Genomic DNA, 21,652 nt, shown 5'->3' on the forward strand with positions numbered 1-21,652 from the left:
CTTTGCAGTCCAACTGCCCTGGGTCCTGAAAGGAGTGCCCAGATCTCCCCAGTTCTTCTTTGAGTGCTTGCGCATGTCGATTCCATTCTAGATGTGTGTGTGTGTGTGCACCCACGTGTGCAGCTGTTGGAGATTTTTGTCTTAGCAGTACCCGTAGGGCCGGCTGTTGCGCTCCCTGGAGTGCCGTGCTCACGCCTCTATATATCAGGTGCTGCCGGCCCTATACCCTCACAGTTCCTTCTTACCACCCGTGGTGGTCAGTTGGAGTGCCTTTCTTACTTAGCAAGAGCTAGCAATTTCTACCATTCTGAACTTCGTCTCTTAGGACCGTTGTACATAGTTTGCATTTGATAGTGTTAAGTAGTTGTTAACTAACTAATACTTAAGTAATTACTTAATTGTTAGGGTCCCATTAGGACTTTGTCCCAGGTGGGACATGCCATGGTCTCCCGGATTTAAGCCCTGCTCAGACTGCAGCAAGCCTATGCCTGTGAGTGATCCCTTCGGAGCCGCCCTATATGGTCTTTTATAAAGACACGGTCCAGCTGCATCCCCACCTGGCCTTTCTGCCTGAGGTCATCTCCAAGTTCCATACTGGTCAAGACATTTACTTACCAGTCCTTTGTCCAAAGTCTCATGCGATGGATGAGGAGCGCAGGCTGCATACCTTGGGCATCAGACGGGCGCTGTTCTTCTACATAGGCAGAACAAAGCCATTCCATAAGTCAATGCAGTTGTTCGTCGCTGTCACTGACAGGATGAGAGGTTGCCCAGTGTCAGCCCAGAGAATCTAGTCTTGGATCACAGCCTGCATCTGCTTTTGCGATGAGCTGGCAAAAGTGCCCCACTGGTGATTGTGACAGCTCATTCGACTAGGGCGCAGCGTCATCAGCAGACTTCCTGGTGCAGGGGCTGTTTCAAGAGGGCTGCAACCTGGTTGTCCGTCCACTCGTTTGCATCACACTGGGCGCTGACCCAACAGGCTCAAGGCAATGCTGACTGTGGCAGAGCAGTGCTGCAAACTACAAGACTATGAACTCTGATCCCACCTCCATTGATTCTGCTTGTGAGTCACCTAGAATAGAATCGACATGAGCAAGCACTTGAAGAAGGAAAAATGGTTACCTACCTTTCATAACTGTTGTTCTTCGAGATGTGTTACTCATGTCCATTCCATTACCCGCCCTCTTTACCCTGTGTCGGAGTTGTCGGCAAAAAGGAACAGAGAGAGCATAGGCAGCGCTTGATGTACCATAATATGAACGCGGCACTCTAGAGGGCGCGACAGCTGGCCCTAGAGATACCGCAGAAGCAAAAATCTTCAACAGCCACGCATGTGGGTGCGCGCACACCTAGAATGAAATGGACGTGAGCAACACATCTCAAAGAACAACAGTTACAAAACGTAGGTAACTGTTTTTTGCTTCTGCATGCTCTCCTCCAGAGTCCTACTTTGTTATGGGTGCTCTGGTTTATAGTTTAACTCTTCAGAGCCACAGAACAGATAATGTAAAGAGCATGAGCTTTGAACAGGAGTTTCCAGAACCTCAGTAACTTTTACTCTCAAAGCGTAGAAGAGTTACAGCTCTTTAGGTAAAACACCAAAAATCTACATGCTCTCTCCAAAGTCTGTGCTCACCTTTTCTTGTGAGTCTTTAGGTTCAGTCTGTGTGTCAGGCAGCTAGAGCCCCTACTGTGGTCCTTCTGTTGTCAGTCAGTGTTTGGTCAGTGAGAAGGAGGAAGAGCCTGGACAGATCCTGGTCTTAAATATGTTTTGTGTCCCCTCTGTCATGTGACCAATTGATCAACTTAAGCCAGATGGTTAAAGTCCCAGATCCTCTAGAATTCTACTGAGAAAACCAGTTTACTTTACTCTGGCAACTCTCTGGCAACATCATTGTTAAGACAATCATAGTTGATGACTCCTGAAGATCAGCTGTTCTGTGGCATGCAGGAGATGCTGCGGGGGGCAGAGGGAAGAGCAGGGACAGGGCGTGCTCTGGGGAGGGTGTGGAACTGGCCGCGAAGAGAGGGGGCAGGAGTGGAGCATGGGTGGCTGCTTGGGTGAAGGGATGGGATGGGGTGGGGACAGGACTCGGGGCAGAGCAAGGGCGGGAAGGGGTGGGGGTGGAGCCTGGAGCAGCAGGGTGGTTGAGCACCCCCATGGCCTGGAGGAAGCCAGTGCCTCTGACTGGCTTTGGTAGACAGTCTTTCCTAGCAGTGAATGCAGATCAGGTGGTCCATGCTACTGTTTTTAGCTGTCAGATAATTTTGATAGTATCAACTGCACCACAGCTATGCTAGAAAAAACAATTATAGACAGGCTTTTTTGCCTTTTAGCTTTAAGGATAATTTTTCCTTCTGTTGGAAAATATTATATGAACAATGTGCCTGTATCAAAACTTTTAAAGGAGAAACAATATATTTTTCAATGGTTCAAAAATAAAAAATCTAAATCTGAAATAAACTTTGATAGAAATCACACATTTCCTTAAACTTTAACAGCATTGCATACTGTGTTTTGCCATACAGTTCTCACTGATTTTAGTAGGACTTGTTTGACTAAATTTTATGCAACGGTATGAAAATTCAAGGGTTTTGCCATTTTATATCTTCCATTTTTCCTTTAGATTTCATTTACAATATCAAGCTGATCAGGTAAAATAACATGTTTTAAGGTACAGAATTTGCCATAAATACTGCAGTATTTAAATTAAAAGGAGGAATTGTAGGGTCATCCCCCGTCTCCCCGGCTTTGTGTATAGTATGTTCCTTTTCACTATCAATTCCATGTGGACTTAGAACCATCTTTATTCAGATAACTGGATACGCTTCAGTGGTGAAGATTTAAGGGAAAACTCAGATCACTGACTGTAGTTTAGTATTATAAATAACCCTAGCATCGATTTATACCATTTTTATTTAATATCTACACATTCTGGTTTTAAAAAGTAGTTAAATAGTTATTGATATTATGGTCATTAATCTGTTATAGCAAGAGAAATAAGATTAAAATATTTATGGAAACTACAGTGAACAGCTTAGATAGCTCCTTGAGGAAGATTTAAATTTTCATCAGGTGTCACTCCTCACTAGATTTGTAGCATTTCAGTCAAATTGTCATCCAAGCCAGGTTCAGGTTATGCTTCCAAACCTGCAGTCACAAGGGGCAGCAGGCTTATGGGAGGACTTTCAGTCTACCAGGGGCAGGTTCAAAGGCTTGCATGTTGTTTAATGTTCAGGCTTCAGTGTCAAATGATGCAGAGTGCAAGTTGCTCTGTCCTGAACGGGAACTCTGTGGTGACTTCTGTGAAGTCAGAATTTCTCCTCTTTTTTTATATGCCCTTGAATGTACATCACAGGGTTCTCCTCTCTTTCTTCCATTAGTCCCATTTACAAGCTGATGGTTGAATCAAATGGTTAACTTGAACCTGCTTTGTCATCAGAGGTGCAAGTAAAATCCATATCTTACTGGTACATGCGGGGGGAAAGGGGACCAGCTATGGTGAGCATGTGACTGCCCCACGTGGTACTCCATGTGACTCCTCACCGCCCAGCCCAGGGCCCCCATGCTCTCCCTGTCTCCTCCCATGTTACCGGGGATGGGGGCTCTGTCCTTGTCCTGCTGCTGGGACAGGACTGGAGGAGAGGCTTGGAGCAGGCAGTACAGCCACTGGGGGTGGCTGCCCGTGTTCTGCTCCTTTCCCCGCTGCCCTTCCCAGCAGGGAAAGGAGAAGAACTCCCAGACCTGCCCCTCAGCCCCTCTCCTCCAATAGGCTGTACCGGCTGTAAATAGCTTGCTGGAATGCCATACCGGCCTGCTTGCACTGCTGTCTGTCATCATCCGCCTGGAAGGTAACACTGTGTTGGGTCTATTAATTTTTTCTAAGACAGGCTATTCTCTCTGCTTCTCTATGTAGACCTGGGATATTTTCCTTTCCATCCCCCAGTTTATGTCCCGCTTCTTTAATTGCTACCTTTTACTCAGCAGTTTCTTCCATCAACTTCAACTCACAATCTGATATCACAGAATAAGCTGGTATTCATTTATCATTCTTTCCCTGAGAAGCCAAGTGTTTGGTGTCAGTGAAGGAATTTGTGAAGTAAGTAGAAATGGCTATTGAATTTTAAAAGGAGTTTAATGTCTTTGTATGTAGAGGAGGTCTGGTTGAGATGTGGAAGCAGCATCTGCTTGGCTCTGTTTTCCATCCTGAGTTTTTCCTAAATGTTCTGTTCATAATGAACTGAGAGACATGTAGACTTGTTAGTGGAGAATTTGTGGATTATTTGTTGTTTTGATAAATTTTATATTACCTTGGTACTACTGATTTGTTTTTACTTCTTTCCTTTTTCATTTTTGGGACACTGCACATGTAGGACCAGATCATGTCCTATTTCTCCATCAGGTTCAAGGGCGAATCAGTGCAAGGAGGCCGCTTCCTTTATTCTCCTTCATAGCACAGGGGTACAACTGCAGTCCGCTCTACTCCTCAGAGAGAAAGGATGCTCTTTTCATAACTCTCCTTTGGAATAAGATGTCCCCCGCAACGGGGGTAAGAAGAGACATCGAGAAAGAGGGGTCATGGCCTTGTTTCCCGTCACATGGAAGGAGTATGCTGCAGACACCAGTGTGGTGTAGCAGCAGATGTGCACCATAGTATTGTGTTCAGTAAGGAATTCTCCTCTGAATATACCCTTTGCACCACTCCCACTGCAGGGTGGTACCTCAGAGGCACTATGGGGCACAGAATGTTTAATGTAAATTTGTTTTCTGGGGAGAATAGGAATTTTGCCTGGCCTCTAAGTATGATTTCTACTCTTTTTACCCTTTAGTGAGATAATGAAAACAAGCTTTCCGAATGAATCACTGGCACCAGACAAATTTAGTCTGATCTTTGTCTTTTCCAAGAAGGAGAAGTATTGGGGACAAGTACTCGTTGTACACATAAGTAACATGCAGAAGCTTTGTTTTCTTATACTCTCAATTTGGGACAGCACTTGCAACAGTAGAAAGATCAGTTACACTTCATTATAAATCGACTTTGATTGTCTGGGCCAAATCCCGGCTGATCTATTATGAGGTTATTATTGATTGCTGTCTTGTTTGCAGTTTCTTTTATCAGTGTGCTGCCACAGAACTTGACTTTAAACGTTTCTTTTAATTGGAGGTGTCTATTGCACCAACCACTGTAGCCATAGTAAAAATAGATTTCTATTTACATGCATGCAGCTGAGTTTGATAAAATTATTGATATATATTACCTAATTATTGATATGTTGATAATTATTGATATATATTACCCATTAATGCCAAAAGAATGACCCAAAGACAATTGGGTTAGGTGTGTGCAGTCTCTCAGCTACTTATCTGAAATATCTGTCTAGAATTAGGACAAATATTGTTTTGTCAGCATGACCAGTGCCAAAGAATATTGAAAAATTTCATATGACATAAAAGGGATAGAAGAAGAAAAGTAAAAAGTGTGGGGAGTGGGAAGAAAGCTACTGTAATTATGCTTTACTGGGGACTTGCTCTGGACTGATATTTTTCCTCTCTGATAGCTAATCTAGGAGTAGTCATTGGAAAACTTTACTCCTGGTGAAAGCTGTTTACTGGTTCACTAGCTAAGTCTCTTTTGCAGTTGTATTTCCGATATATTTGTCAGCTGAAAACTGGAGTGTCTAACATGCAGATGTTATAAAACCTTGCTATTCAAGGAAAATGGCAGAAGAGCACAATACTTCAACTTGGCAGAGGTGGGTATTCCATCTCCTAACTGTGTGATGGGGAGCTGGAAACCCTTATACCACTGGTTGCAGACCTATGGTTCTTGGCTGCTCACCTCCATTGCCTTATTAGACTAAGGATTTTCTGAAATTCTCCCACTGTTGCTCTTGCATTGTGAACTCTATCAGTGCCAGTAGTGTCTCTTGAAGTTCTTTCCAAATATCAACAGCATCAGCAATACAGCAGCAATCTTTCTGCAATTTGTTCAGGGCTGTGGAAGTAAGTTTCTGTATATTCAGCTTATCTTCTACATTTCTCTTTAGTCTGATGTTGACTACTCTGGCTGTGATAGTTCCATCAATTTTTGTCATTGTGCAGGGTGAGGTCCCACTCCTGTCTTCTCAGTCTGCACAGCCTATTATCAGAGTTTCATTTGTTAATGACCAACATGTAGTTTATTTGCATTGGTCTTTCCAGCAATCTATACATCACACCACTTACAACATCAGTTCCTCTGACAAAAGGAGTGGAGAGGAAAGATCTCTCCACCCAGAGATTCTTCTTGGTTCTGGCTCTGCTAACCTGCCTTTCTCCCCCAGAACTTCTTCCTGTGCTGCCTTCCACCCTCTGCATTAATGGACTAAGATGTTAGTCCTCCTCAGCCCATTCTAATCCACTAATTAGGCACAGTTAGGGTCACATTGGGGGAATTAATTGGTGTTCAAGTGATCAGAGTGCTGGCTCAGCTTTTGATTCCCAGCATTCTGTCAGTCACAATTTTCTTCTTCATAAATTATCCTCAGAACAGGCTAGTTCTTAATAAATAGCTCAAAACAGTCAACCAAGGAATTCTTCATACATCTTGGAGAATTAGTTTGGATCCTCCTACTTGATTCAGTGAAGCTGAAATATTTGGCAATTTCAACAATATTTTTCCTTTATTCCTGAGTTGTACTTAAATCTTTGGCTAAAAGATGCCTGAAATGAGAACTGCACCCACATGTTATAAATTTCAGGTTCCTTTCATTAACTTCTAGATTTCTTATCATCTTTGCTACATTTGCAACATTTCTGTGACAGAGCTGTGCACTTGACACTTCAATTTTTGTTCAGTTTGTTAGAGCTTTTACTGCTGCTACAAGTATGCTGCTGTGTGGGCACAAACTCCGTTGCCAATTCCACATATCTATTCAAGGGACACCATCATAGGACCTAACCACATCAGCCACACTATCAGGGGCTCGTTCATCCATACATCTACCTATGTGATATATGCCATCATGTGCCAGCAATGCCCCTCTGCCATGTACATTGGCTAAACCCGACAGTCTACGCAAAAGAATAAATGGATACAAATGAAATATAAAAAATTATAACATTCAAAAACCAGTGGGAGAACACTTCAACCTCCCTGGGCACTCAGTTACAGATCTAAAAGTGGCATTTCTTCAACAAAAAAAACTTCAAAAATAGACTCCAACGAGAAGCTGCAGAACTGGAATTAATTTGCAAACTGGACACCATGAAATTAGGCCTAAATAAAGACTGTGAGTGGATGGATCATTACACAAACTAAAAACTATTTCCCCATGCTAATTTTCCCCCCTACTGTTACTCACATCTTCTTGTCAACTGTTTGAAATGGACCATCCTGATTACCACTACAAAAGTTTTTTTTTCCTTCTGCTGATAATAGCCCACTTTAATTGATTTGTCTCCTTAGAGTTGGTATGGCAACCCCCATCTTTTCATGTTCTGTGTGTGTGTGTGTGTGTGTGTGTGTGTGTGTGTGTGTGTGTGTGTGTGTGTGTGTATCTTCCTGCTGTATTTTCCACTCCACGCATCTGATGAAGTGGGTTTTAGTCCACGAAAACTTATGCCGAAATAAATTTGTTTAGTCTCTAAGGTGCCACAAGTACTCTTTGTTCTTTTTGCTGATACAGACTAACACAGCTACCACTCTGAAACCTGACTATATTGAGCAATTAAAAAATCATTTCAGAAGTCCAGTAGTAACAGTGAAAATGTAATTCATAAATCGTCCCACAGCAAACTAACATACCAATTATATTTTGAACAGAAACATTTTGAAATTCATAAGTAAGAGTAATCTACCCCCAACACAAATTTATGACAATAATCTAAGTCATCATTTACTAGCATAGTAATACATGGTAGGCAGTCCTTAAGATTGGTTCATAATAAATTTACTAAGCAGTTGACCAAGATAATTCAGATATGTCCATGTCATCATCTTCAAAGTCATTGCTTTCTGAGGAGCATTTTTCATAATGTTGTTTCATTCTGATAGCCAGACCTTGTATTTCTTTATTATTCACATTTGTTCCATTATTCACATTTGGTGCACGTTTCTTTTTTACCTAGAAGTACAGGACTTTCTTGAGAATTTTCCCAGATCGGGTGGTATTTGTGACCTGAACCTAAGGCATTTTTTTCCTCCAGTTCCCAGTCGTTGAAATACTAGAGGCTGCACTCTGAAGAATATTGCTCCTTCTTCCCAGATTGTGCTGCTTGGACATCAGCGTTGCTCCTTGCAGGTTGCACACACAGCTCCTTCCCCCTTGTCACGTAACTCCTCTGCCCCATCCCTACCGTACCCCCAGAAAAACAAGAACTAACAACAATCCAAGACTTTTGCTTTTGTAACTCATGTGCCTTTGCACTACAGTCATTTGTTTAGAGAGAAAGAGAGAGTTACTGGAGAAGTTAATGGATTTCTGTTTGTTTGTATCTCAGTCTGTGTAAACATGTAAGGAGACTGAGCAAGGCCATTCATGAAGTGCCCAGAACTATCCAAAAGCAAGGGCTGATAGTTACTGGGCCTATCAGTGTTTTTCTAAGAAGTAGAGAGTTAATTTGATAACTGAACGCATCAGAGCTCAGGTAGGGAGAACCTATAAAATAGGAGTATGAGATCACCCAGGTGGGCTCAATGGATGATCCTAATGATACTTGATGATGTCTCCTGGAGTCAGAGTCTAAGTCTCAATGCCTGTGATGACTTTTGCACCCAGTAACACAGCCCTTGGTTCCCCCACAGGATAAGCGCTTAATACGCTACATGACCTATTGTGCTTGATCTCAAAAGTTGGATGTTTTTCTCCTTATTCTTTCTTCTGTGATTCTATGATTCATATAAAAAAGCAGCCTTTAACTTTCTTTATAGAGAAAAGCAATCTTCAATATATTTGTTTTATTTAACTGTTTAAAAGATTATAATAAGTTTAGGGCCAACCCTTAACCTATTTTGTATTACATTTGGATTTCATTTTAAACTGGTCTTCTTTTAAAAAGAAAAACATCTTGTAATTTAAAGAACAAAATAAAACAATCCATTTATATAAAAAATCAGTCGTCCCCCCTAATAAAATCAATGATTTTTAGCCCCCTTGCATAGGGAGGCCTGTGACATTCTTCATTAAAACTTACTTGAGATAAATATTATTGTGTAATATTATTTATCTCAAGTAAGTTTTAATAAAGAATGTCACAGGCCTCCTTATATATGTCACAGGCCTTGCAACTTATATTTTCATGAAGTCATCATTTTGGCTGGGATACAAAAGAATTTGGTACATCAGATCAGTCTGGAAGATGAACAGTTCAGCAACCATATACATGTACTGCACTTACTGAAGGGAAGAGTGTGTATGCTCTGAGGAGCGCAGGGGAATCGTATTAAAAAAAAAAGGATGACATGAGCCTTTCTTAAAATATCTTATTCTGGAAGTGTTATGTACAATTTTGCTGTAAGATAGTCCCAAAATCATCATTATGGGCTTGATCCTACGTGAAGGACCGGCCCCTATATTTTCATTCTGTTAACATCCTGCTAGTCATATCTATGTGACCGTTGTTTCATAGAAACTGAAATTCATGTTGAAAATATCAATACTGCCACCCAACCACCCCATGATTGCTTCTCAGACCGGACCTATCACATTCAGATCCAACATCTTCTGGGACTACTGAGTGAAGCTTGCTGTGTGCGAGAACTTTGCAGTAACACCCCTCTCGTAATGATCCTGTGGTGCAGTGCTTATTCATTCTGAAAAGTGTTCTATCTAATTCTTGTTTATGTGAGGTTTTTGTTGCAATGTACTCTTGGAAGAAGATGGCAGGAGAGGAAAATTATTGGGATGTTCAGCTCTCTGTTTGGGGTGGGGAGGAAGACTGCCTTTGAGTTCAGTGCTTGCTTCCCATCGTGCACCCTAGCAACATTTGGAAATATTGTTAGTTTTGATATGTCCAGGTTTTCTCCTAGTCATGTTTTACCTTAGTTACTTCTGTAGCATGTTAACCAGAACCTGTCAGTCAAACAATTGTTAGAGAATGTTATGACCAAGGTTTGACTCAGAACAGAAGCTACAAAAAAAATGTTGTTTTGGAACGTCTGAGTCTCATAGCAGACTCAACCTTCCAGTATGAAAAGGTTGGCCAGACTGGAGCTCATATGTCATTTCTGCATCTACCCACTTTTTCCATTTCTGTGTGCTTAAGCAAGAGATGGTATTGTTGATCCTCAGCTCATTAAATTGGCTGTTGTCTGAACTAACCTAATTAACTGACCCTATGTTCTTTCTGAAATGTAGGCAAATAAAAGGGAGCAACCTATTTACACACAATTTTGTGTTTGATCCTGCATCTAGTGAGATCGCTTAAAAACTTCTCTTTATGTCAGTGAGAACAGGATTGGTCCCATAACTCCCACTGAAATAAATGGAGCAGAATTGGCCCTTAACCTATCCATAGCAAAGATTAACAACTTTGCTTAATTAATTACATTATGTTTTCTTTAAATATAGTCAGCGCATGTGTTTTCAAAGAAGGCTGAAGACTAGAAACAAGCCATTATTGCCCTAGAAGGAGATATTTTAGACTGAATTCAGTTTCATTTTAGAATAATTGTTAATGACCTTCAAAAGCACTTTCACAAGTTTTCTTCACACATTGTGAAAACACTTACTGAAAGATCTGTCCGTTTTCAGGCCAATCTGTTTTTTCAAGTGAAAGTTACCAAGTACTTAAATAAGGCTTTGTAGTAGAAGCTGATTATAACTTTTACCTCTCCATGATACATGCGTACTAATGCAACTATTTTGTTAAATTCCCTTCCACCTGTGAAATTAAACTAATTTACTTCACCTACTTTGCTGATACAGTATATAAATAAAAAAGGCATATTGATTTAAGATTTTCTGTTTATCTTTGACTTGCCTCCCTTCTCTCACTCCGTGACATCATTGCATTGCCTCAAAGTATAAGGAGCAGTTTTATTATGCTTCTGATACTTGTTCCCCACTTTTCTTGAAAGAGATTATTACGCTGTTTCTAAATAGTAGTGCGTTTGTCTGATGCATATATAGAATTTATTCTTGAAAGGAAGCAGAATACAGACAGATTTTCTGAGTGTAAGACATAGCTGAGTTTGGGCCAGAATTAAAATGATATAGGTATTATGATAGTAATGTTGCTTAAATGTAAACATATGGCAGTAAACTAATATATTGCAACACCAATATTTCTCAAAGCTGTTCCAGGAGAAAATGTTTTGAATGGGCAACACAATTTCTCTCTGCTGTAACATAGTTACAGGCTGTTGCATGTTTGAGCTCTGTCACAGAAGGGATTCTAGAGTGAAAGAACTGTTGATAACAGCAGATAGAGTTTAAAAGTTTGAAAACCATCCGTGCAAGACAAGTCCAAATTTTAGCTATCTTTGCTGTACCTGTATTATAGGAAGCAACACATACAATGTAGGTTGATTTCTGTTTGTCAAGAGGGTGTCTTTTTACTAGTTATTGCACATAGTGAGCTTTAGCATTTTCTTTTATCAGTGAGAACAGTATTGGGGGCCATAACTCCTATTGAAATAAATGGGAGCATAATTGGGCTCAATCCTTGTTCCAAAGATTCTCAGTCTAAAAATAGATTAAATGTGCCATATCAAAGTACAGTCATGAGAGAGTGATTGGCCATGTCTTGGTAATACAATGTGACATTAAAATGATTCTGTTTTTCTCCTAAGCTTGCTGTTGCCAGTCAGCAAGTTTCCTATAAGCATCAGGGCAGACGTGTCTCTTCAGAGGGAGTTGAACACTGCAAAGTGCTGATAAGCTAAGGAAGGGGTTCTCTGTAGTGGATCTGGTACGAAGACAGTATAGAGACAGTTGTGGGAGAAGCAGACAAACGTATAGAGGGAGGAAAGGGGAAGGGAACAACTTGGAACAAAATAAAGGTAGTACTATGGAGTTGTATAGAAGACAGTGACAAGAAACTTGGCTTTGATGCAGTGGGAGCTATTGTAGGGATTCAAAGACAGAGTGACACGGATAAAAAAATAGACAAGGGAGATAGCCATTAGTGGGTGAGTTCTGTAATGTCTGGAGTGGGAGTGATGTAGGTATTGGGGGTGGTGTACATTGATAAAGATGGGAAATGATGAGGACCTGAGCTCATGATCATAGTGAGGAGTTAAAAACCATTTGATACTAAACACTGATGGCTGAAAAGTTTAGAATGTAGGATTTGTTGTCAGTACAAAACTAAGATGTTGTTTGTCTTACATTGAGGTAGCTTTTCAAAGAGATGAATGGATTTTTAGTTACATGACGTCTCTTGTCTTAAAAACTTAAACTTAAAAACTTGTCAGTCTTGCCTTACATAAGTAGATATGGTTACCGTTGTATTTGCAGTATTCCCTTTTACTTCCTCTTATATACTACACAGAATACCTAGAATTCAAGAAATATTGATGTAAGGCAAGTGGCAGGTTTTTATGAGTGACCATGTTATTAACTCAAACTGCTTCTTTCTGAATATTTGCCCTGTTCTGTTCACATTAAAATGCTCTTTAGGAAAAACCCCATATGTGCTTTTAATTGCACTGTATAGCTGTAAATTGGATTCCCAATTGTTGTGTATTGGCATTCTGATTAAAACAGTGTCCACACATTCTCAGGGAATTATTTCCAAGGTGATTTTCATTTTTCAAATCAACAGGACTCTCCTCACAGGGAGCTGTGCAGTCTTGTTACAGCTAGTTAGTAAAATAACATGTTCTGGTATTGCAAGGCTATCTGTGATTTAAATCAACTGTATCTTGGTTTCTAGTATTCAAGCCTATTACAGAAGCAAACAAACACACACTTCATGACATGCATATTGAAACAACTGGCAAATTCCTTGTCTTTCAAGGACATCTACAGAGCAGATTAATTGTAATTTCTAACTGTTGTTGAAAACATATCATTAGTGATGAACACCATGAAACAAAATACTCTTACAGCTTTCTCAGGAAAAATTAGGAATAAACAGCTTGCAGTGATTCTCAGAAAAGTCTGTTTGGGGTGACATACAATATTTTGAGTGTTACAGCTTTCTCTTAGTTAAAATATGACTCTGTTTAAAATGTTATCATGCTCAGTATACAGTACTTAATTATCTAGTAATCAGTTCAATTTTATTTATCTGGCAACTTTTTCCTCTATGGGTTCCAAGTATAAGGTGTTTATGTACAATAAATAGTCCAACAGAGGAATAGATCAGCACTACTATTTCAAATGTAGCTCAGTTAAGGTAGTTGTGAATTTTTTCTCATTATTTAATGTTGTGATATGCATTTTATTTTCTTCTTTTTGAAGGACTTCTGGAATCTAATCAGAAATCAAGTAGAGCTAACTAGGAATGGAGGATTAGTTGTATAAAATGAATAACCCAATTTGAAATAATGGGCTCCAGACTCTAGAACAGAACCCTGCAGTTGTGGTTCATGTTCTGTTTATATCTACCTTTAAACATGAGATCTGAGCTGCTACATATTTCTTTGTATTTTAACATATGTATCTTATAACCTTGTAGTCCTAGAAAAAGGGCCAGGATTACTTTTAAATATACCTCTACCTCGATATAACGCTGTCCTCGGGAGCCAAAAAATCTTACTGTGTTATAGGTGAAACTGCGTTATATCGAACTTGCTTTGATCCACCAGAGTGCACAGCCCCGCCTCCCCGGAGCACTGCTTTACCGCGTTATATGCGAATTCATGTTATATCGGGTCACGTTATATCGAGGTAGAGATGTGATAATCTTTAGTTTGTCTAGCTCAGCTTTCTGTTAACTGGAAGTAAAAGCTACAGTTAAATTTCTGTGGTATGGTCTATGTTAATGCAGACATTGGGTTCTTCCTCCTCACTCACTGTGAAAGGCAAGAAGATCACCCGTTGTGACCTAGAATCTAAGGCTTTCTCCTCTTTTTCTCCAGTTTGGTTCATCCCTTGCTCAAAGCAACATCCGCTTCTCTCAAACTGAAAACACTTTAAAAAAAAAAAAAAAAGTGGATGAGGGAACCCCTCCTCAACTGTGCTTGTTGAAGTAACTCTTTCCCGGGTGGGTTATCTTAAGGGAGATTTTTGCTGTAGAGCTTATGCAGATGCCTGTTCAGCACAGGGAACATGGTCTCTCAGAGAAAAGAAAATTTCAAGTAAAACGTATAATTTGATCCACTAAAACAATTGCTGTCTGCTGGATCAGAGAGCAGAGATAGCAGTGAACAAACTTTGCAGCAAACCTTCTGCCTAGCATTCCTTATACACTTCACCAGGGACTATTGACTGGAAGTGCAGGCATCTGTGGATGCATCCCTGATTACAGAGTGCCAAATTTGTTAAAGTATTTAGGTGTCTAACTCCCACTGATTGGTGTGGGAGTTAGGTGCTTACATATCTTTACAAATCTGTCCCTCGCTGCTTAGAGCAGGGCTTCCATAAGAAACTCTCTCTAGAAAGAGCTGGTGAAGAAGTCAGTGGTTCCCTTTCTTTCTACTCCTTCACCTTCCAACTCCCTCTTCTAGTTTGGCCTTGAGTCTCTTCTTCTTCCTCTATAGGATGTTTTCTCTCTACAGATCAAGCTACAAAAAGGCAATTATAAGGAACCAATCTGGAAAAGCAGAGGGAGAGTACACAGAGAACAGAAAATATTGGATGGTGATTGGTTGTCATCCTGAATGTCAGAGTGAGGAGGAGGAGGAAACAGCATCCAGGTTGTCTTGACCAAACCATAGAATGTGAATTAGCTGGTAAATAGGAATATTTTTTCCCCTTTCCTTTTACAAACAGTGGGCTAATGGTAAACCATAGTGTGTTTTATAAACTCTTCACAAATCCCAAACCACCAACACCACATTCCTCCTTCCTTCATGCTAAGTTTGGAGCATCCATCTGCCTGGTACCAACAAGGAAAACAAAGTTATGCAAAAACTAATAATAGATGTTTAAATAATGTTTGTGGCTTCAAAACTAAATAGTCCAGAGTTTAAGCGCATATCTTTCGAAGATACAACTGTACCAATCATGATTAATATTTTAAGACAATTTTATAAATATATGTTTGAACAGTTTAATCTGATATTTTCTCTGCAGATGATTCAGACCATCAAGACTCTGATCGAAACCGCAAATAGTGTATATGAGAAGATAGTACAGTGTCAGAAGGCAGGTAAGTGCAGGCTCTCTTTTTGAAAAATTAAAATACAGTAAGGCATTTCTCCTATATTTTAATTTTTTACAAAACCTTAGATTGGGTTCATTTATTCCACTAATACACAAAACAAAATTATTCAAATTTATGCAGGCACAAAAGCAGCAAAAATGGACCTACTCAATACTGATTTAATCATGGACAGTGGGGTCTTTGGCATTTCAACTGAATTTTGGAAATCATTCTTTTTAATCCTTTTAACTTTTATAATTGGACAGTAGCCTGCTGACATATTCTATTTTAATAAAACAAAGATAAAGTATAGAAAATACACATTGATATATTTATGAATGAGAGATACTGCGCTATTCCTACACACATTCAAGGCCATACTTTCTAAGTGTATGCCCGAGGTGTTGCTCAGTATGCTGATATAGGGGAAGGGTATCATGTACACTATGGGTCTAAACAGTTGCTACCTTCTAGAATGTACTTGATGTATTTTAATGCCAAAGTGGTTAGAACATTGTGTTTTCTTAATTGTTCATTAGACTGTGGAAAATATAAAATACACATCATTAGACTTTTGTTATGTTGAGGATATATGAAAGATTAGGGAGGCATATTTCTTACAATCAGTGATTCATTTCTCATCATTTTCAATTTGCAGTTTTACTCAAATATCATATGGTTCATTTGGGTTAGAAGAAGCCCAGGAGCATCAAATGAATTGCTGCAAAATGCCATAAATTAGTTTAGCTGGGATAAGAACCCAGGTTTTCTTGGCTCGTGGTCATTTGATCAGTTGGCATCCTGCTTCAGGAGGTCATCTAGTCTAATCCCCTGCTCAAATCAGGACCAACACCAGCTAAATCAAGCCTTAAATTCCAGTTCCAGATCTGACAATTATTTCCTCAGTGACTTTGGACAGCTTCCCCATCTGCAAACTGAGAATAAGAATACTTACCTTACAGAAATGCTAATGTTTTTAACAGCCATGCCATCCTGGAAGTCTGGGGTTAATACACATGGGTATACAAGTGTAGGGCATATCTATGGAAATTAAGTTGTGCTGTTGCACTAATGTTATGAATCTGCATTGACAGAAGAGTTAGAAGTACTGAATAAAGAAAAACACTGTTGATGTTTGAATCATGTACGGTACTGTATTAGTGTGACAATTCATGTAAATATGGCAAATGGCTGGTCTGAAAAGTTGATAGTGTAAATAAGCCCTATGTAAATAAACCTTGAGATTGTTTGATGTGAAGAACTGCTGGAGAGAAATTAGGCCTGGTGTATGTGGTGAGTTAAAGCGTGGCAAGCTAGAGTGGGAAGCTGCTGATGTCTTTCCCCACTGCCTCCCTTCTGCGGGATCATTTCACGTGTAACTGATACCGCAGTGTGGACACAGGCTGCTTTTCGCTGCGGTTTGTAGCTACACATACATTCTGCGCCGCTGCCAGTGGAGTGAAGTGTTGATGTAACCAAAGAAAATAAAAAGTGGGTGATCCGGAAGAAAACCTTTTCAAAGTCAGTACGTTAAAGGTTAGTTAAAAAGGGAGGAAAAGAGACACATTAAATGGGAAAGGTGAACATTAAGGAGAATAATGCCCTGCATCAGCACTACTCTTTGGAGAGGTACAGTGCATAGCATAGGTATAAATAGCAGTGTAGACTGTAAGGCAATGCTAGAGGTGAGTAGAGCAAGGATGTGCCTGAACCCTGGGGGTATGTACCATACACAGCTCTCTACTTACCCAAACAATGCCTTTTTAGCAGTGTAGTGTCCCACTGCTTCCTCATTGCTGAAGTCTTTCCTTGGCACAGTGAAAGGCTCCAGCAGTGGGACATGTCTCCAGCAGCTCCCAGCTCGGCAGTGAGGAAAGGCTTGACAGCTGGGAGCTGCCAGAGTTTTTCCCCACCACAGTGAGAGACTCTCTGGCAGGGAAGCAATGGGGACAGTCTCTGGCAGGTGTCAAGTCTTTCCTCGCTGCCTCTCCACTGCCAAGCCTTTCACTGACATGTTGCTGCACACTGCAGTGCGGATACAGCCTGCTTGTCACTGTGATGTGTAGCTACAGATACCCACATACACTGCCACCACTGGTGTGCGTCATAGACATAGTCAGAAAGATGTGGACAAATTGGAGAGAGTCCAAAGAGAAACAAAAATGATGAAATATTTAGAAAACCACACCTATGAGGAAAGATTTAAAAAAAACTACACGTTTAGTCTTGAGAAAAGAAGTCTGAGGAGGAACCTCATAACAATTGCAAATATGTTAAAGGCTGTTATGAAGAGGATGGTGATCGGTTGTTCTCAGTGTTCACTGATGGTAGGACAAGAAGTAATGAGCTTAATCTGAAGCAAGGGAGATTTAGAATAGATATTAAGAAAAACTTTCTAACTATACGGCTAGTGAAGGTCTGGAATAGGCATCCAAGGGAGACTGTGGAATCCCCATCTTTGGAGTTTTAAGAACAAGTTGGACAAATATCTGTCAAGGATGGTCTTGGTTTACCGCTCAAGGGGCTGGACTTGATGACCTCTCAAAGTCTCTTCCAGCCCTACATTTCTATGATTCTATAAATATTGAAGTGAGACTTTGGTGTTATTTAAATAAGTATAGAATATCAGGGTTGGAAGGGACCTCAGGAGGTCATCTAATTGAAACCCCTTGCTCAAAGCAGGACCAGTCCCCAACTAAATCATCCCAGCCAGGGCTTTGTCAAGCCTGACCTTAAAAATCTCTAAGGAAGGAGATTCCACCACCTCCCTAGGTAACCCATTCCAGTGCCTCACCACCCTCCTAGTGAAAAGGTTTTTCCTAATATCCAACTTAAACCTCCCCCACTTCAACTTGAGACCATTACTCCTTGTTCTATCATCTGCTACCACTGAGAACAGTCTAGAATAGGGATCGGCAACCTTTCGGAAGTGGTGTGCCGAGTTTTCATTTATTTACTCTAATTTAAGGTTCCGCGTGCCAGTAATACATTTTAACGTTTTTAGAAGATCTCTTTCTATAAGTCTATAATATATAACTACGCTATTGTTGTATGTAAAGTAAATAAGGTTTTTAAAATGTTTAAGAAGCTTCATTTAAAATTAAATTAAAATGCCAAGCCCTCCGGATGGTGGTTAGGACCTGGGCCATGAGAGTGCCACTGAAAATCAGCTTACGTGCCGCCTTCGGCACCCGTGCCATAGGTTACCTACCCCTGGTCTAGAACCATCCTCTCTGAACCCCCTTTCAGGTAGTTGAAAGCAGCTATCAAATCTCCCCCTCATTCTTCTCTCCTGCAGATTAAATAATCCCAGTTCCCTCAGCCTCTCCTCATAAATCATGTGCTCCAGCCCCCTAATCATTTTTGTTGCCCTCCGCTGGACTCTTTCCAATTTTTCCACATCCTTCTTGTAGTGTGGGGCCCAAAACTGGACACAGTACTCCAGATGGAGCCTCACCAAAAGTATCCTACAGTACAACACAATAGGCTTAATTCCTAATTGTGAAATAGGATCTGCTGTCTTGGACAGCTTCACCCCTACAGAGTCCCACTGACGTACATCTTAAAATAGATGAGCTGATCCAAACCTTTACATAGTGGAGATGTCCAAAGACTTCATCTCCAACTCTGTTAATTTCCTGGTTTCAGCAGATGCTTGTTGCATTAGGGTTTTGTCAGTTTTCTGGATTCTGGAACTGTCAGCTTTTTGGATTTTTGTTGAGAATGAATTTCTTCATGGGATAGCATATTAACTCTGAGTAAAAGCTTATACGCTTTTATAATTAGTGTCTTTGTAAGTAAAAGGAAATTGCACTATTAACCAGTGTCGGAGAAGAACAAGAATAAAATAAGAATAAATCCTCATCCTCACAAGCTGCGAACATACAGTAAATATATATTCTCATTAACAAGCTCAGTAGGAAAATCTTTTAACTGGACTTGTTCTCTTAATTAAACCAATTCCAGGTTTAAGTGAATAATAAGATTATTGTGTATCTGTTAAAATTCAAAACTAATTCTGAAGTAAGTCAATAATTTTGCTCATTTTGGTTAACAATGCATTGAATAAGCTAGAGTTTTGCTCTTTTTCTGATTTATCCCATAGTGGTGCTTTTGCACCTGTTTTATACTTTATGAAAGCAAAAATTGAAAGGTATAAACTTTTTGGTGAGCTGGATGTTTTCCTTATTATTTTTAAGTTTCAACAAAATCCAAATGGCTCTGTTGGTTTTCTAAAAATCAACACATTGCTTTCAGCTGAACACCGTTGTGTTTCTCTGAATAAAATATCTGCATCCTTACAGGAATTTTATATGTGCTAAATAATGAAGACGTATAGTAGAGTAGAACCTCAGAGTTACAAACACCAGAGTTATGAACTGACCGGTCAACCACACTCCTTCTTTGGAATCGGAAGTACACGGTCAGGCAGCAGCAGAAACACCAAAAAAAGGCAAATACAGTAAAGCACTGTGTTAAATGTAAACTACTAAAAAAAAAAAAAAAAAAGAAGGGAAAGCAGCATTTTTCTTCTGCATAGTAAAGTTTCAAAACTGTATTAAGTCAATGTTCAGTTGTAAACTTTTGAAAGAACCACCATAATGTTTTGGTTCAGCATTACGAACACTTCAAAGTTTCAAACAACCTCCATCCCTGAGGTGTTTGTAACCCTGAGGTTATACTGTAAGGCAATATTGCTTTGGTTCCCATTCCATATCCATTACCGTTTATCATTCTTTGAAAGTTTAAAATTCTTGACATAGATCTTCAGCTACTTTAAATCAGCACAGATCCATTGACTTTGGTGGGGCTATACTGACCTACAGCCACTGAGGATCTCACTCCTAATCATTTTTTTCATTTCCAACACTATAACCGTATGCTGCATTTATGTAGATGACTTATTCATAAAAACTTTGAGATAATCTTCGTGGAAGAGAAAACGTAACTAGAAAACTTTTTATTGAGATTTAGAATTAAATTAAATGATATAGGTTTTTATTAATTGAGAGAATACTTCTGATTTTGAGCTGACTCCAGCTTCCCAAGTTTAGAATCAGAGGGGTAGCTGTGTTAGTCTGGATCTGTAAAAGCAACAAAGAATCCTGTGGCACCTTATAGACTAACAGACATTTTGGAGCATGAGCTTTCGTGGGTGAATACCCACTTCGTCAGATGCATGTAGTGGAAATTTCCAGGGGCAGGTGTGTGTATGTGTATATATATATATGCAGGCAAGCTAGAGATAATGAGGTAGTTCAATCAGGGAGGATGTGGCCCTGTTCTAGCAGTTGAGGTGTGAAAACCAAGGGAGGAGAAACTGGTTCTGTAATTGGCAAGCCATTCACAGTCTTTGTTTAATCCTGAGCTGATGGTGTCAAATTTGCAGATGAACTGAAGCTCAGCAGTTTCTCTTTGAAGTCTGGTTCTGAAGTTTTTTTGCTTCAGGATGGCCACCTTAAGGTCTGCTATAATGTGGCCAGGGAGGTTGAAGTGTTCTCCTACAGGTTTTTGTATATTGCCATTCCTAATATCTGATTTGTGTCCATTTATCCTTTTTCGTAGCGACTGTCCAGTTTGGCCGATGTACATAGCAGAGGGGCATTGCTGGCATATGATAGCATATATTACATTGGTGGAGGTGCAGGTGAATGAACCGGTGATGGTGTGGCTGATCTGGTTAGGTCCTGTGATGGTGTCGCTGGTGTAGATATGTGGGCAGAGTTGGCATTGAGGTTTGTTGCATGGATTGGTTCCTGAGCTAGAGTTACTATGGTGCAGTGTGCAGTTGCTGGTGAGAATATGTTTCAGGTTGGCAGGTTGCCTGTGGGCAAGGACTGGCCTGCCACCCAAGGCCTGTGAAAGTGTGGGATCATTGTCCAGGATGGGTTGTAGATCCCTGATGATGCGTTGGAGTGGTTTTAGCTGGGGACTGTATGTGATGGCCAGTGGAGTCCTGTTGGTTTCTTTCTTGGGTTTGTCTTGCAGTAGGAGGCTTCTGGGTACACGTCTGGCTCTGTTGATCTGTTTCCTTATTTCCTCGTGCGGGTATTGTAGTTTTGAGAATGCTTGGTGGAGATTTTGTAGGTGTTGGTCTCTGTCTGAGGGGTTAGAGCAGATGCGGTTGTACCTCAGTGCTTGGCTGTAGACAATGGATCGTGTGATGTGCCCGGGATGGAAGCTGGAGGCATGAAGGTAGGCATAGCGGTCCGTAGGTTTTCGGTATAGGGTGGTGGCAATGTGACCATCACTTATTTGCACTGTGGTGTCTAGGAAGTGGACCTCCTGTGTAGACTGGTCCAGGCTGAGGTTGATGGTGGGGTGGAAGCTGTTGAAATCGTGGTGGAATTTTTCCAGAGACTCCTTCCCATGGGTCCAGATGATGAAGATGTCATCAATGTAGCGTAGGTAGAG

General features: G+C 40.4%; 1 protein-coding gene across 5 annotated transcripts in view; it reads left to right on the plus strand.

The window, feature by feature from the left end:
• Nucleotides 1-21,652, plus strand: part of PLCL2 (phospholipase C like 2) — a 187,469-nt gene that overhangs the window by 130,609 nt on the left and 35,208 nt on the right. For all 5 annotated transcript variants that reach the window (XM_050938319.1, XM_050938317.1, XM_050938320.1 and 2 more), the window contains one exon: nt 15,169-15,244. In XM_050938319.1, coding sequence (XP_050794276.1) covers nt 15,169-15,244 — 76 coding nt within the window. The remainder of the gene's footprint in view (nt 1-15,168; nt 15,245-21,652) is intronic.

Source organism: Gopherus flavomarginatus, chromosome 2 (genome assembly GCF_025201925.1).
Source record: "Gopherus flavomarginatus isolate rGopFla2 chromosome 2, rGopFla2.mat.asm, whole genome shotgun sequence".
NCBI classification, from domain to species: Eukaryota; Metazoa; Chordata; order Testudines; family Testudinidae; genus Gopherus; species Gopherus flavomarginatus.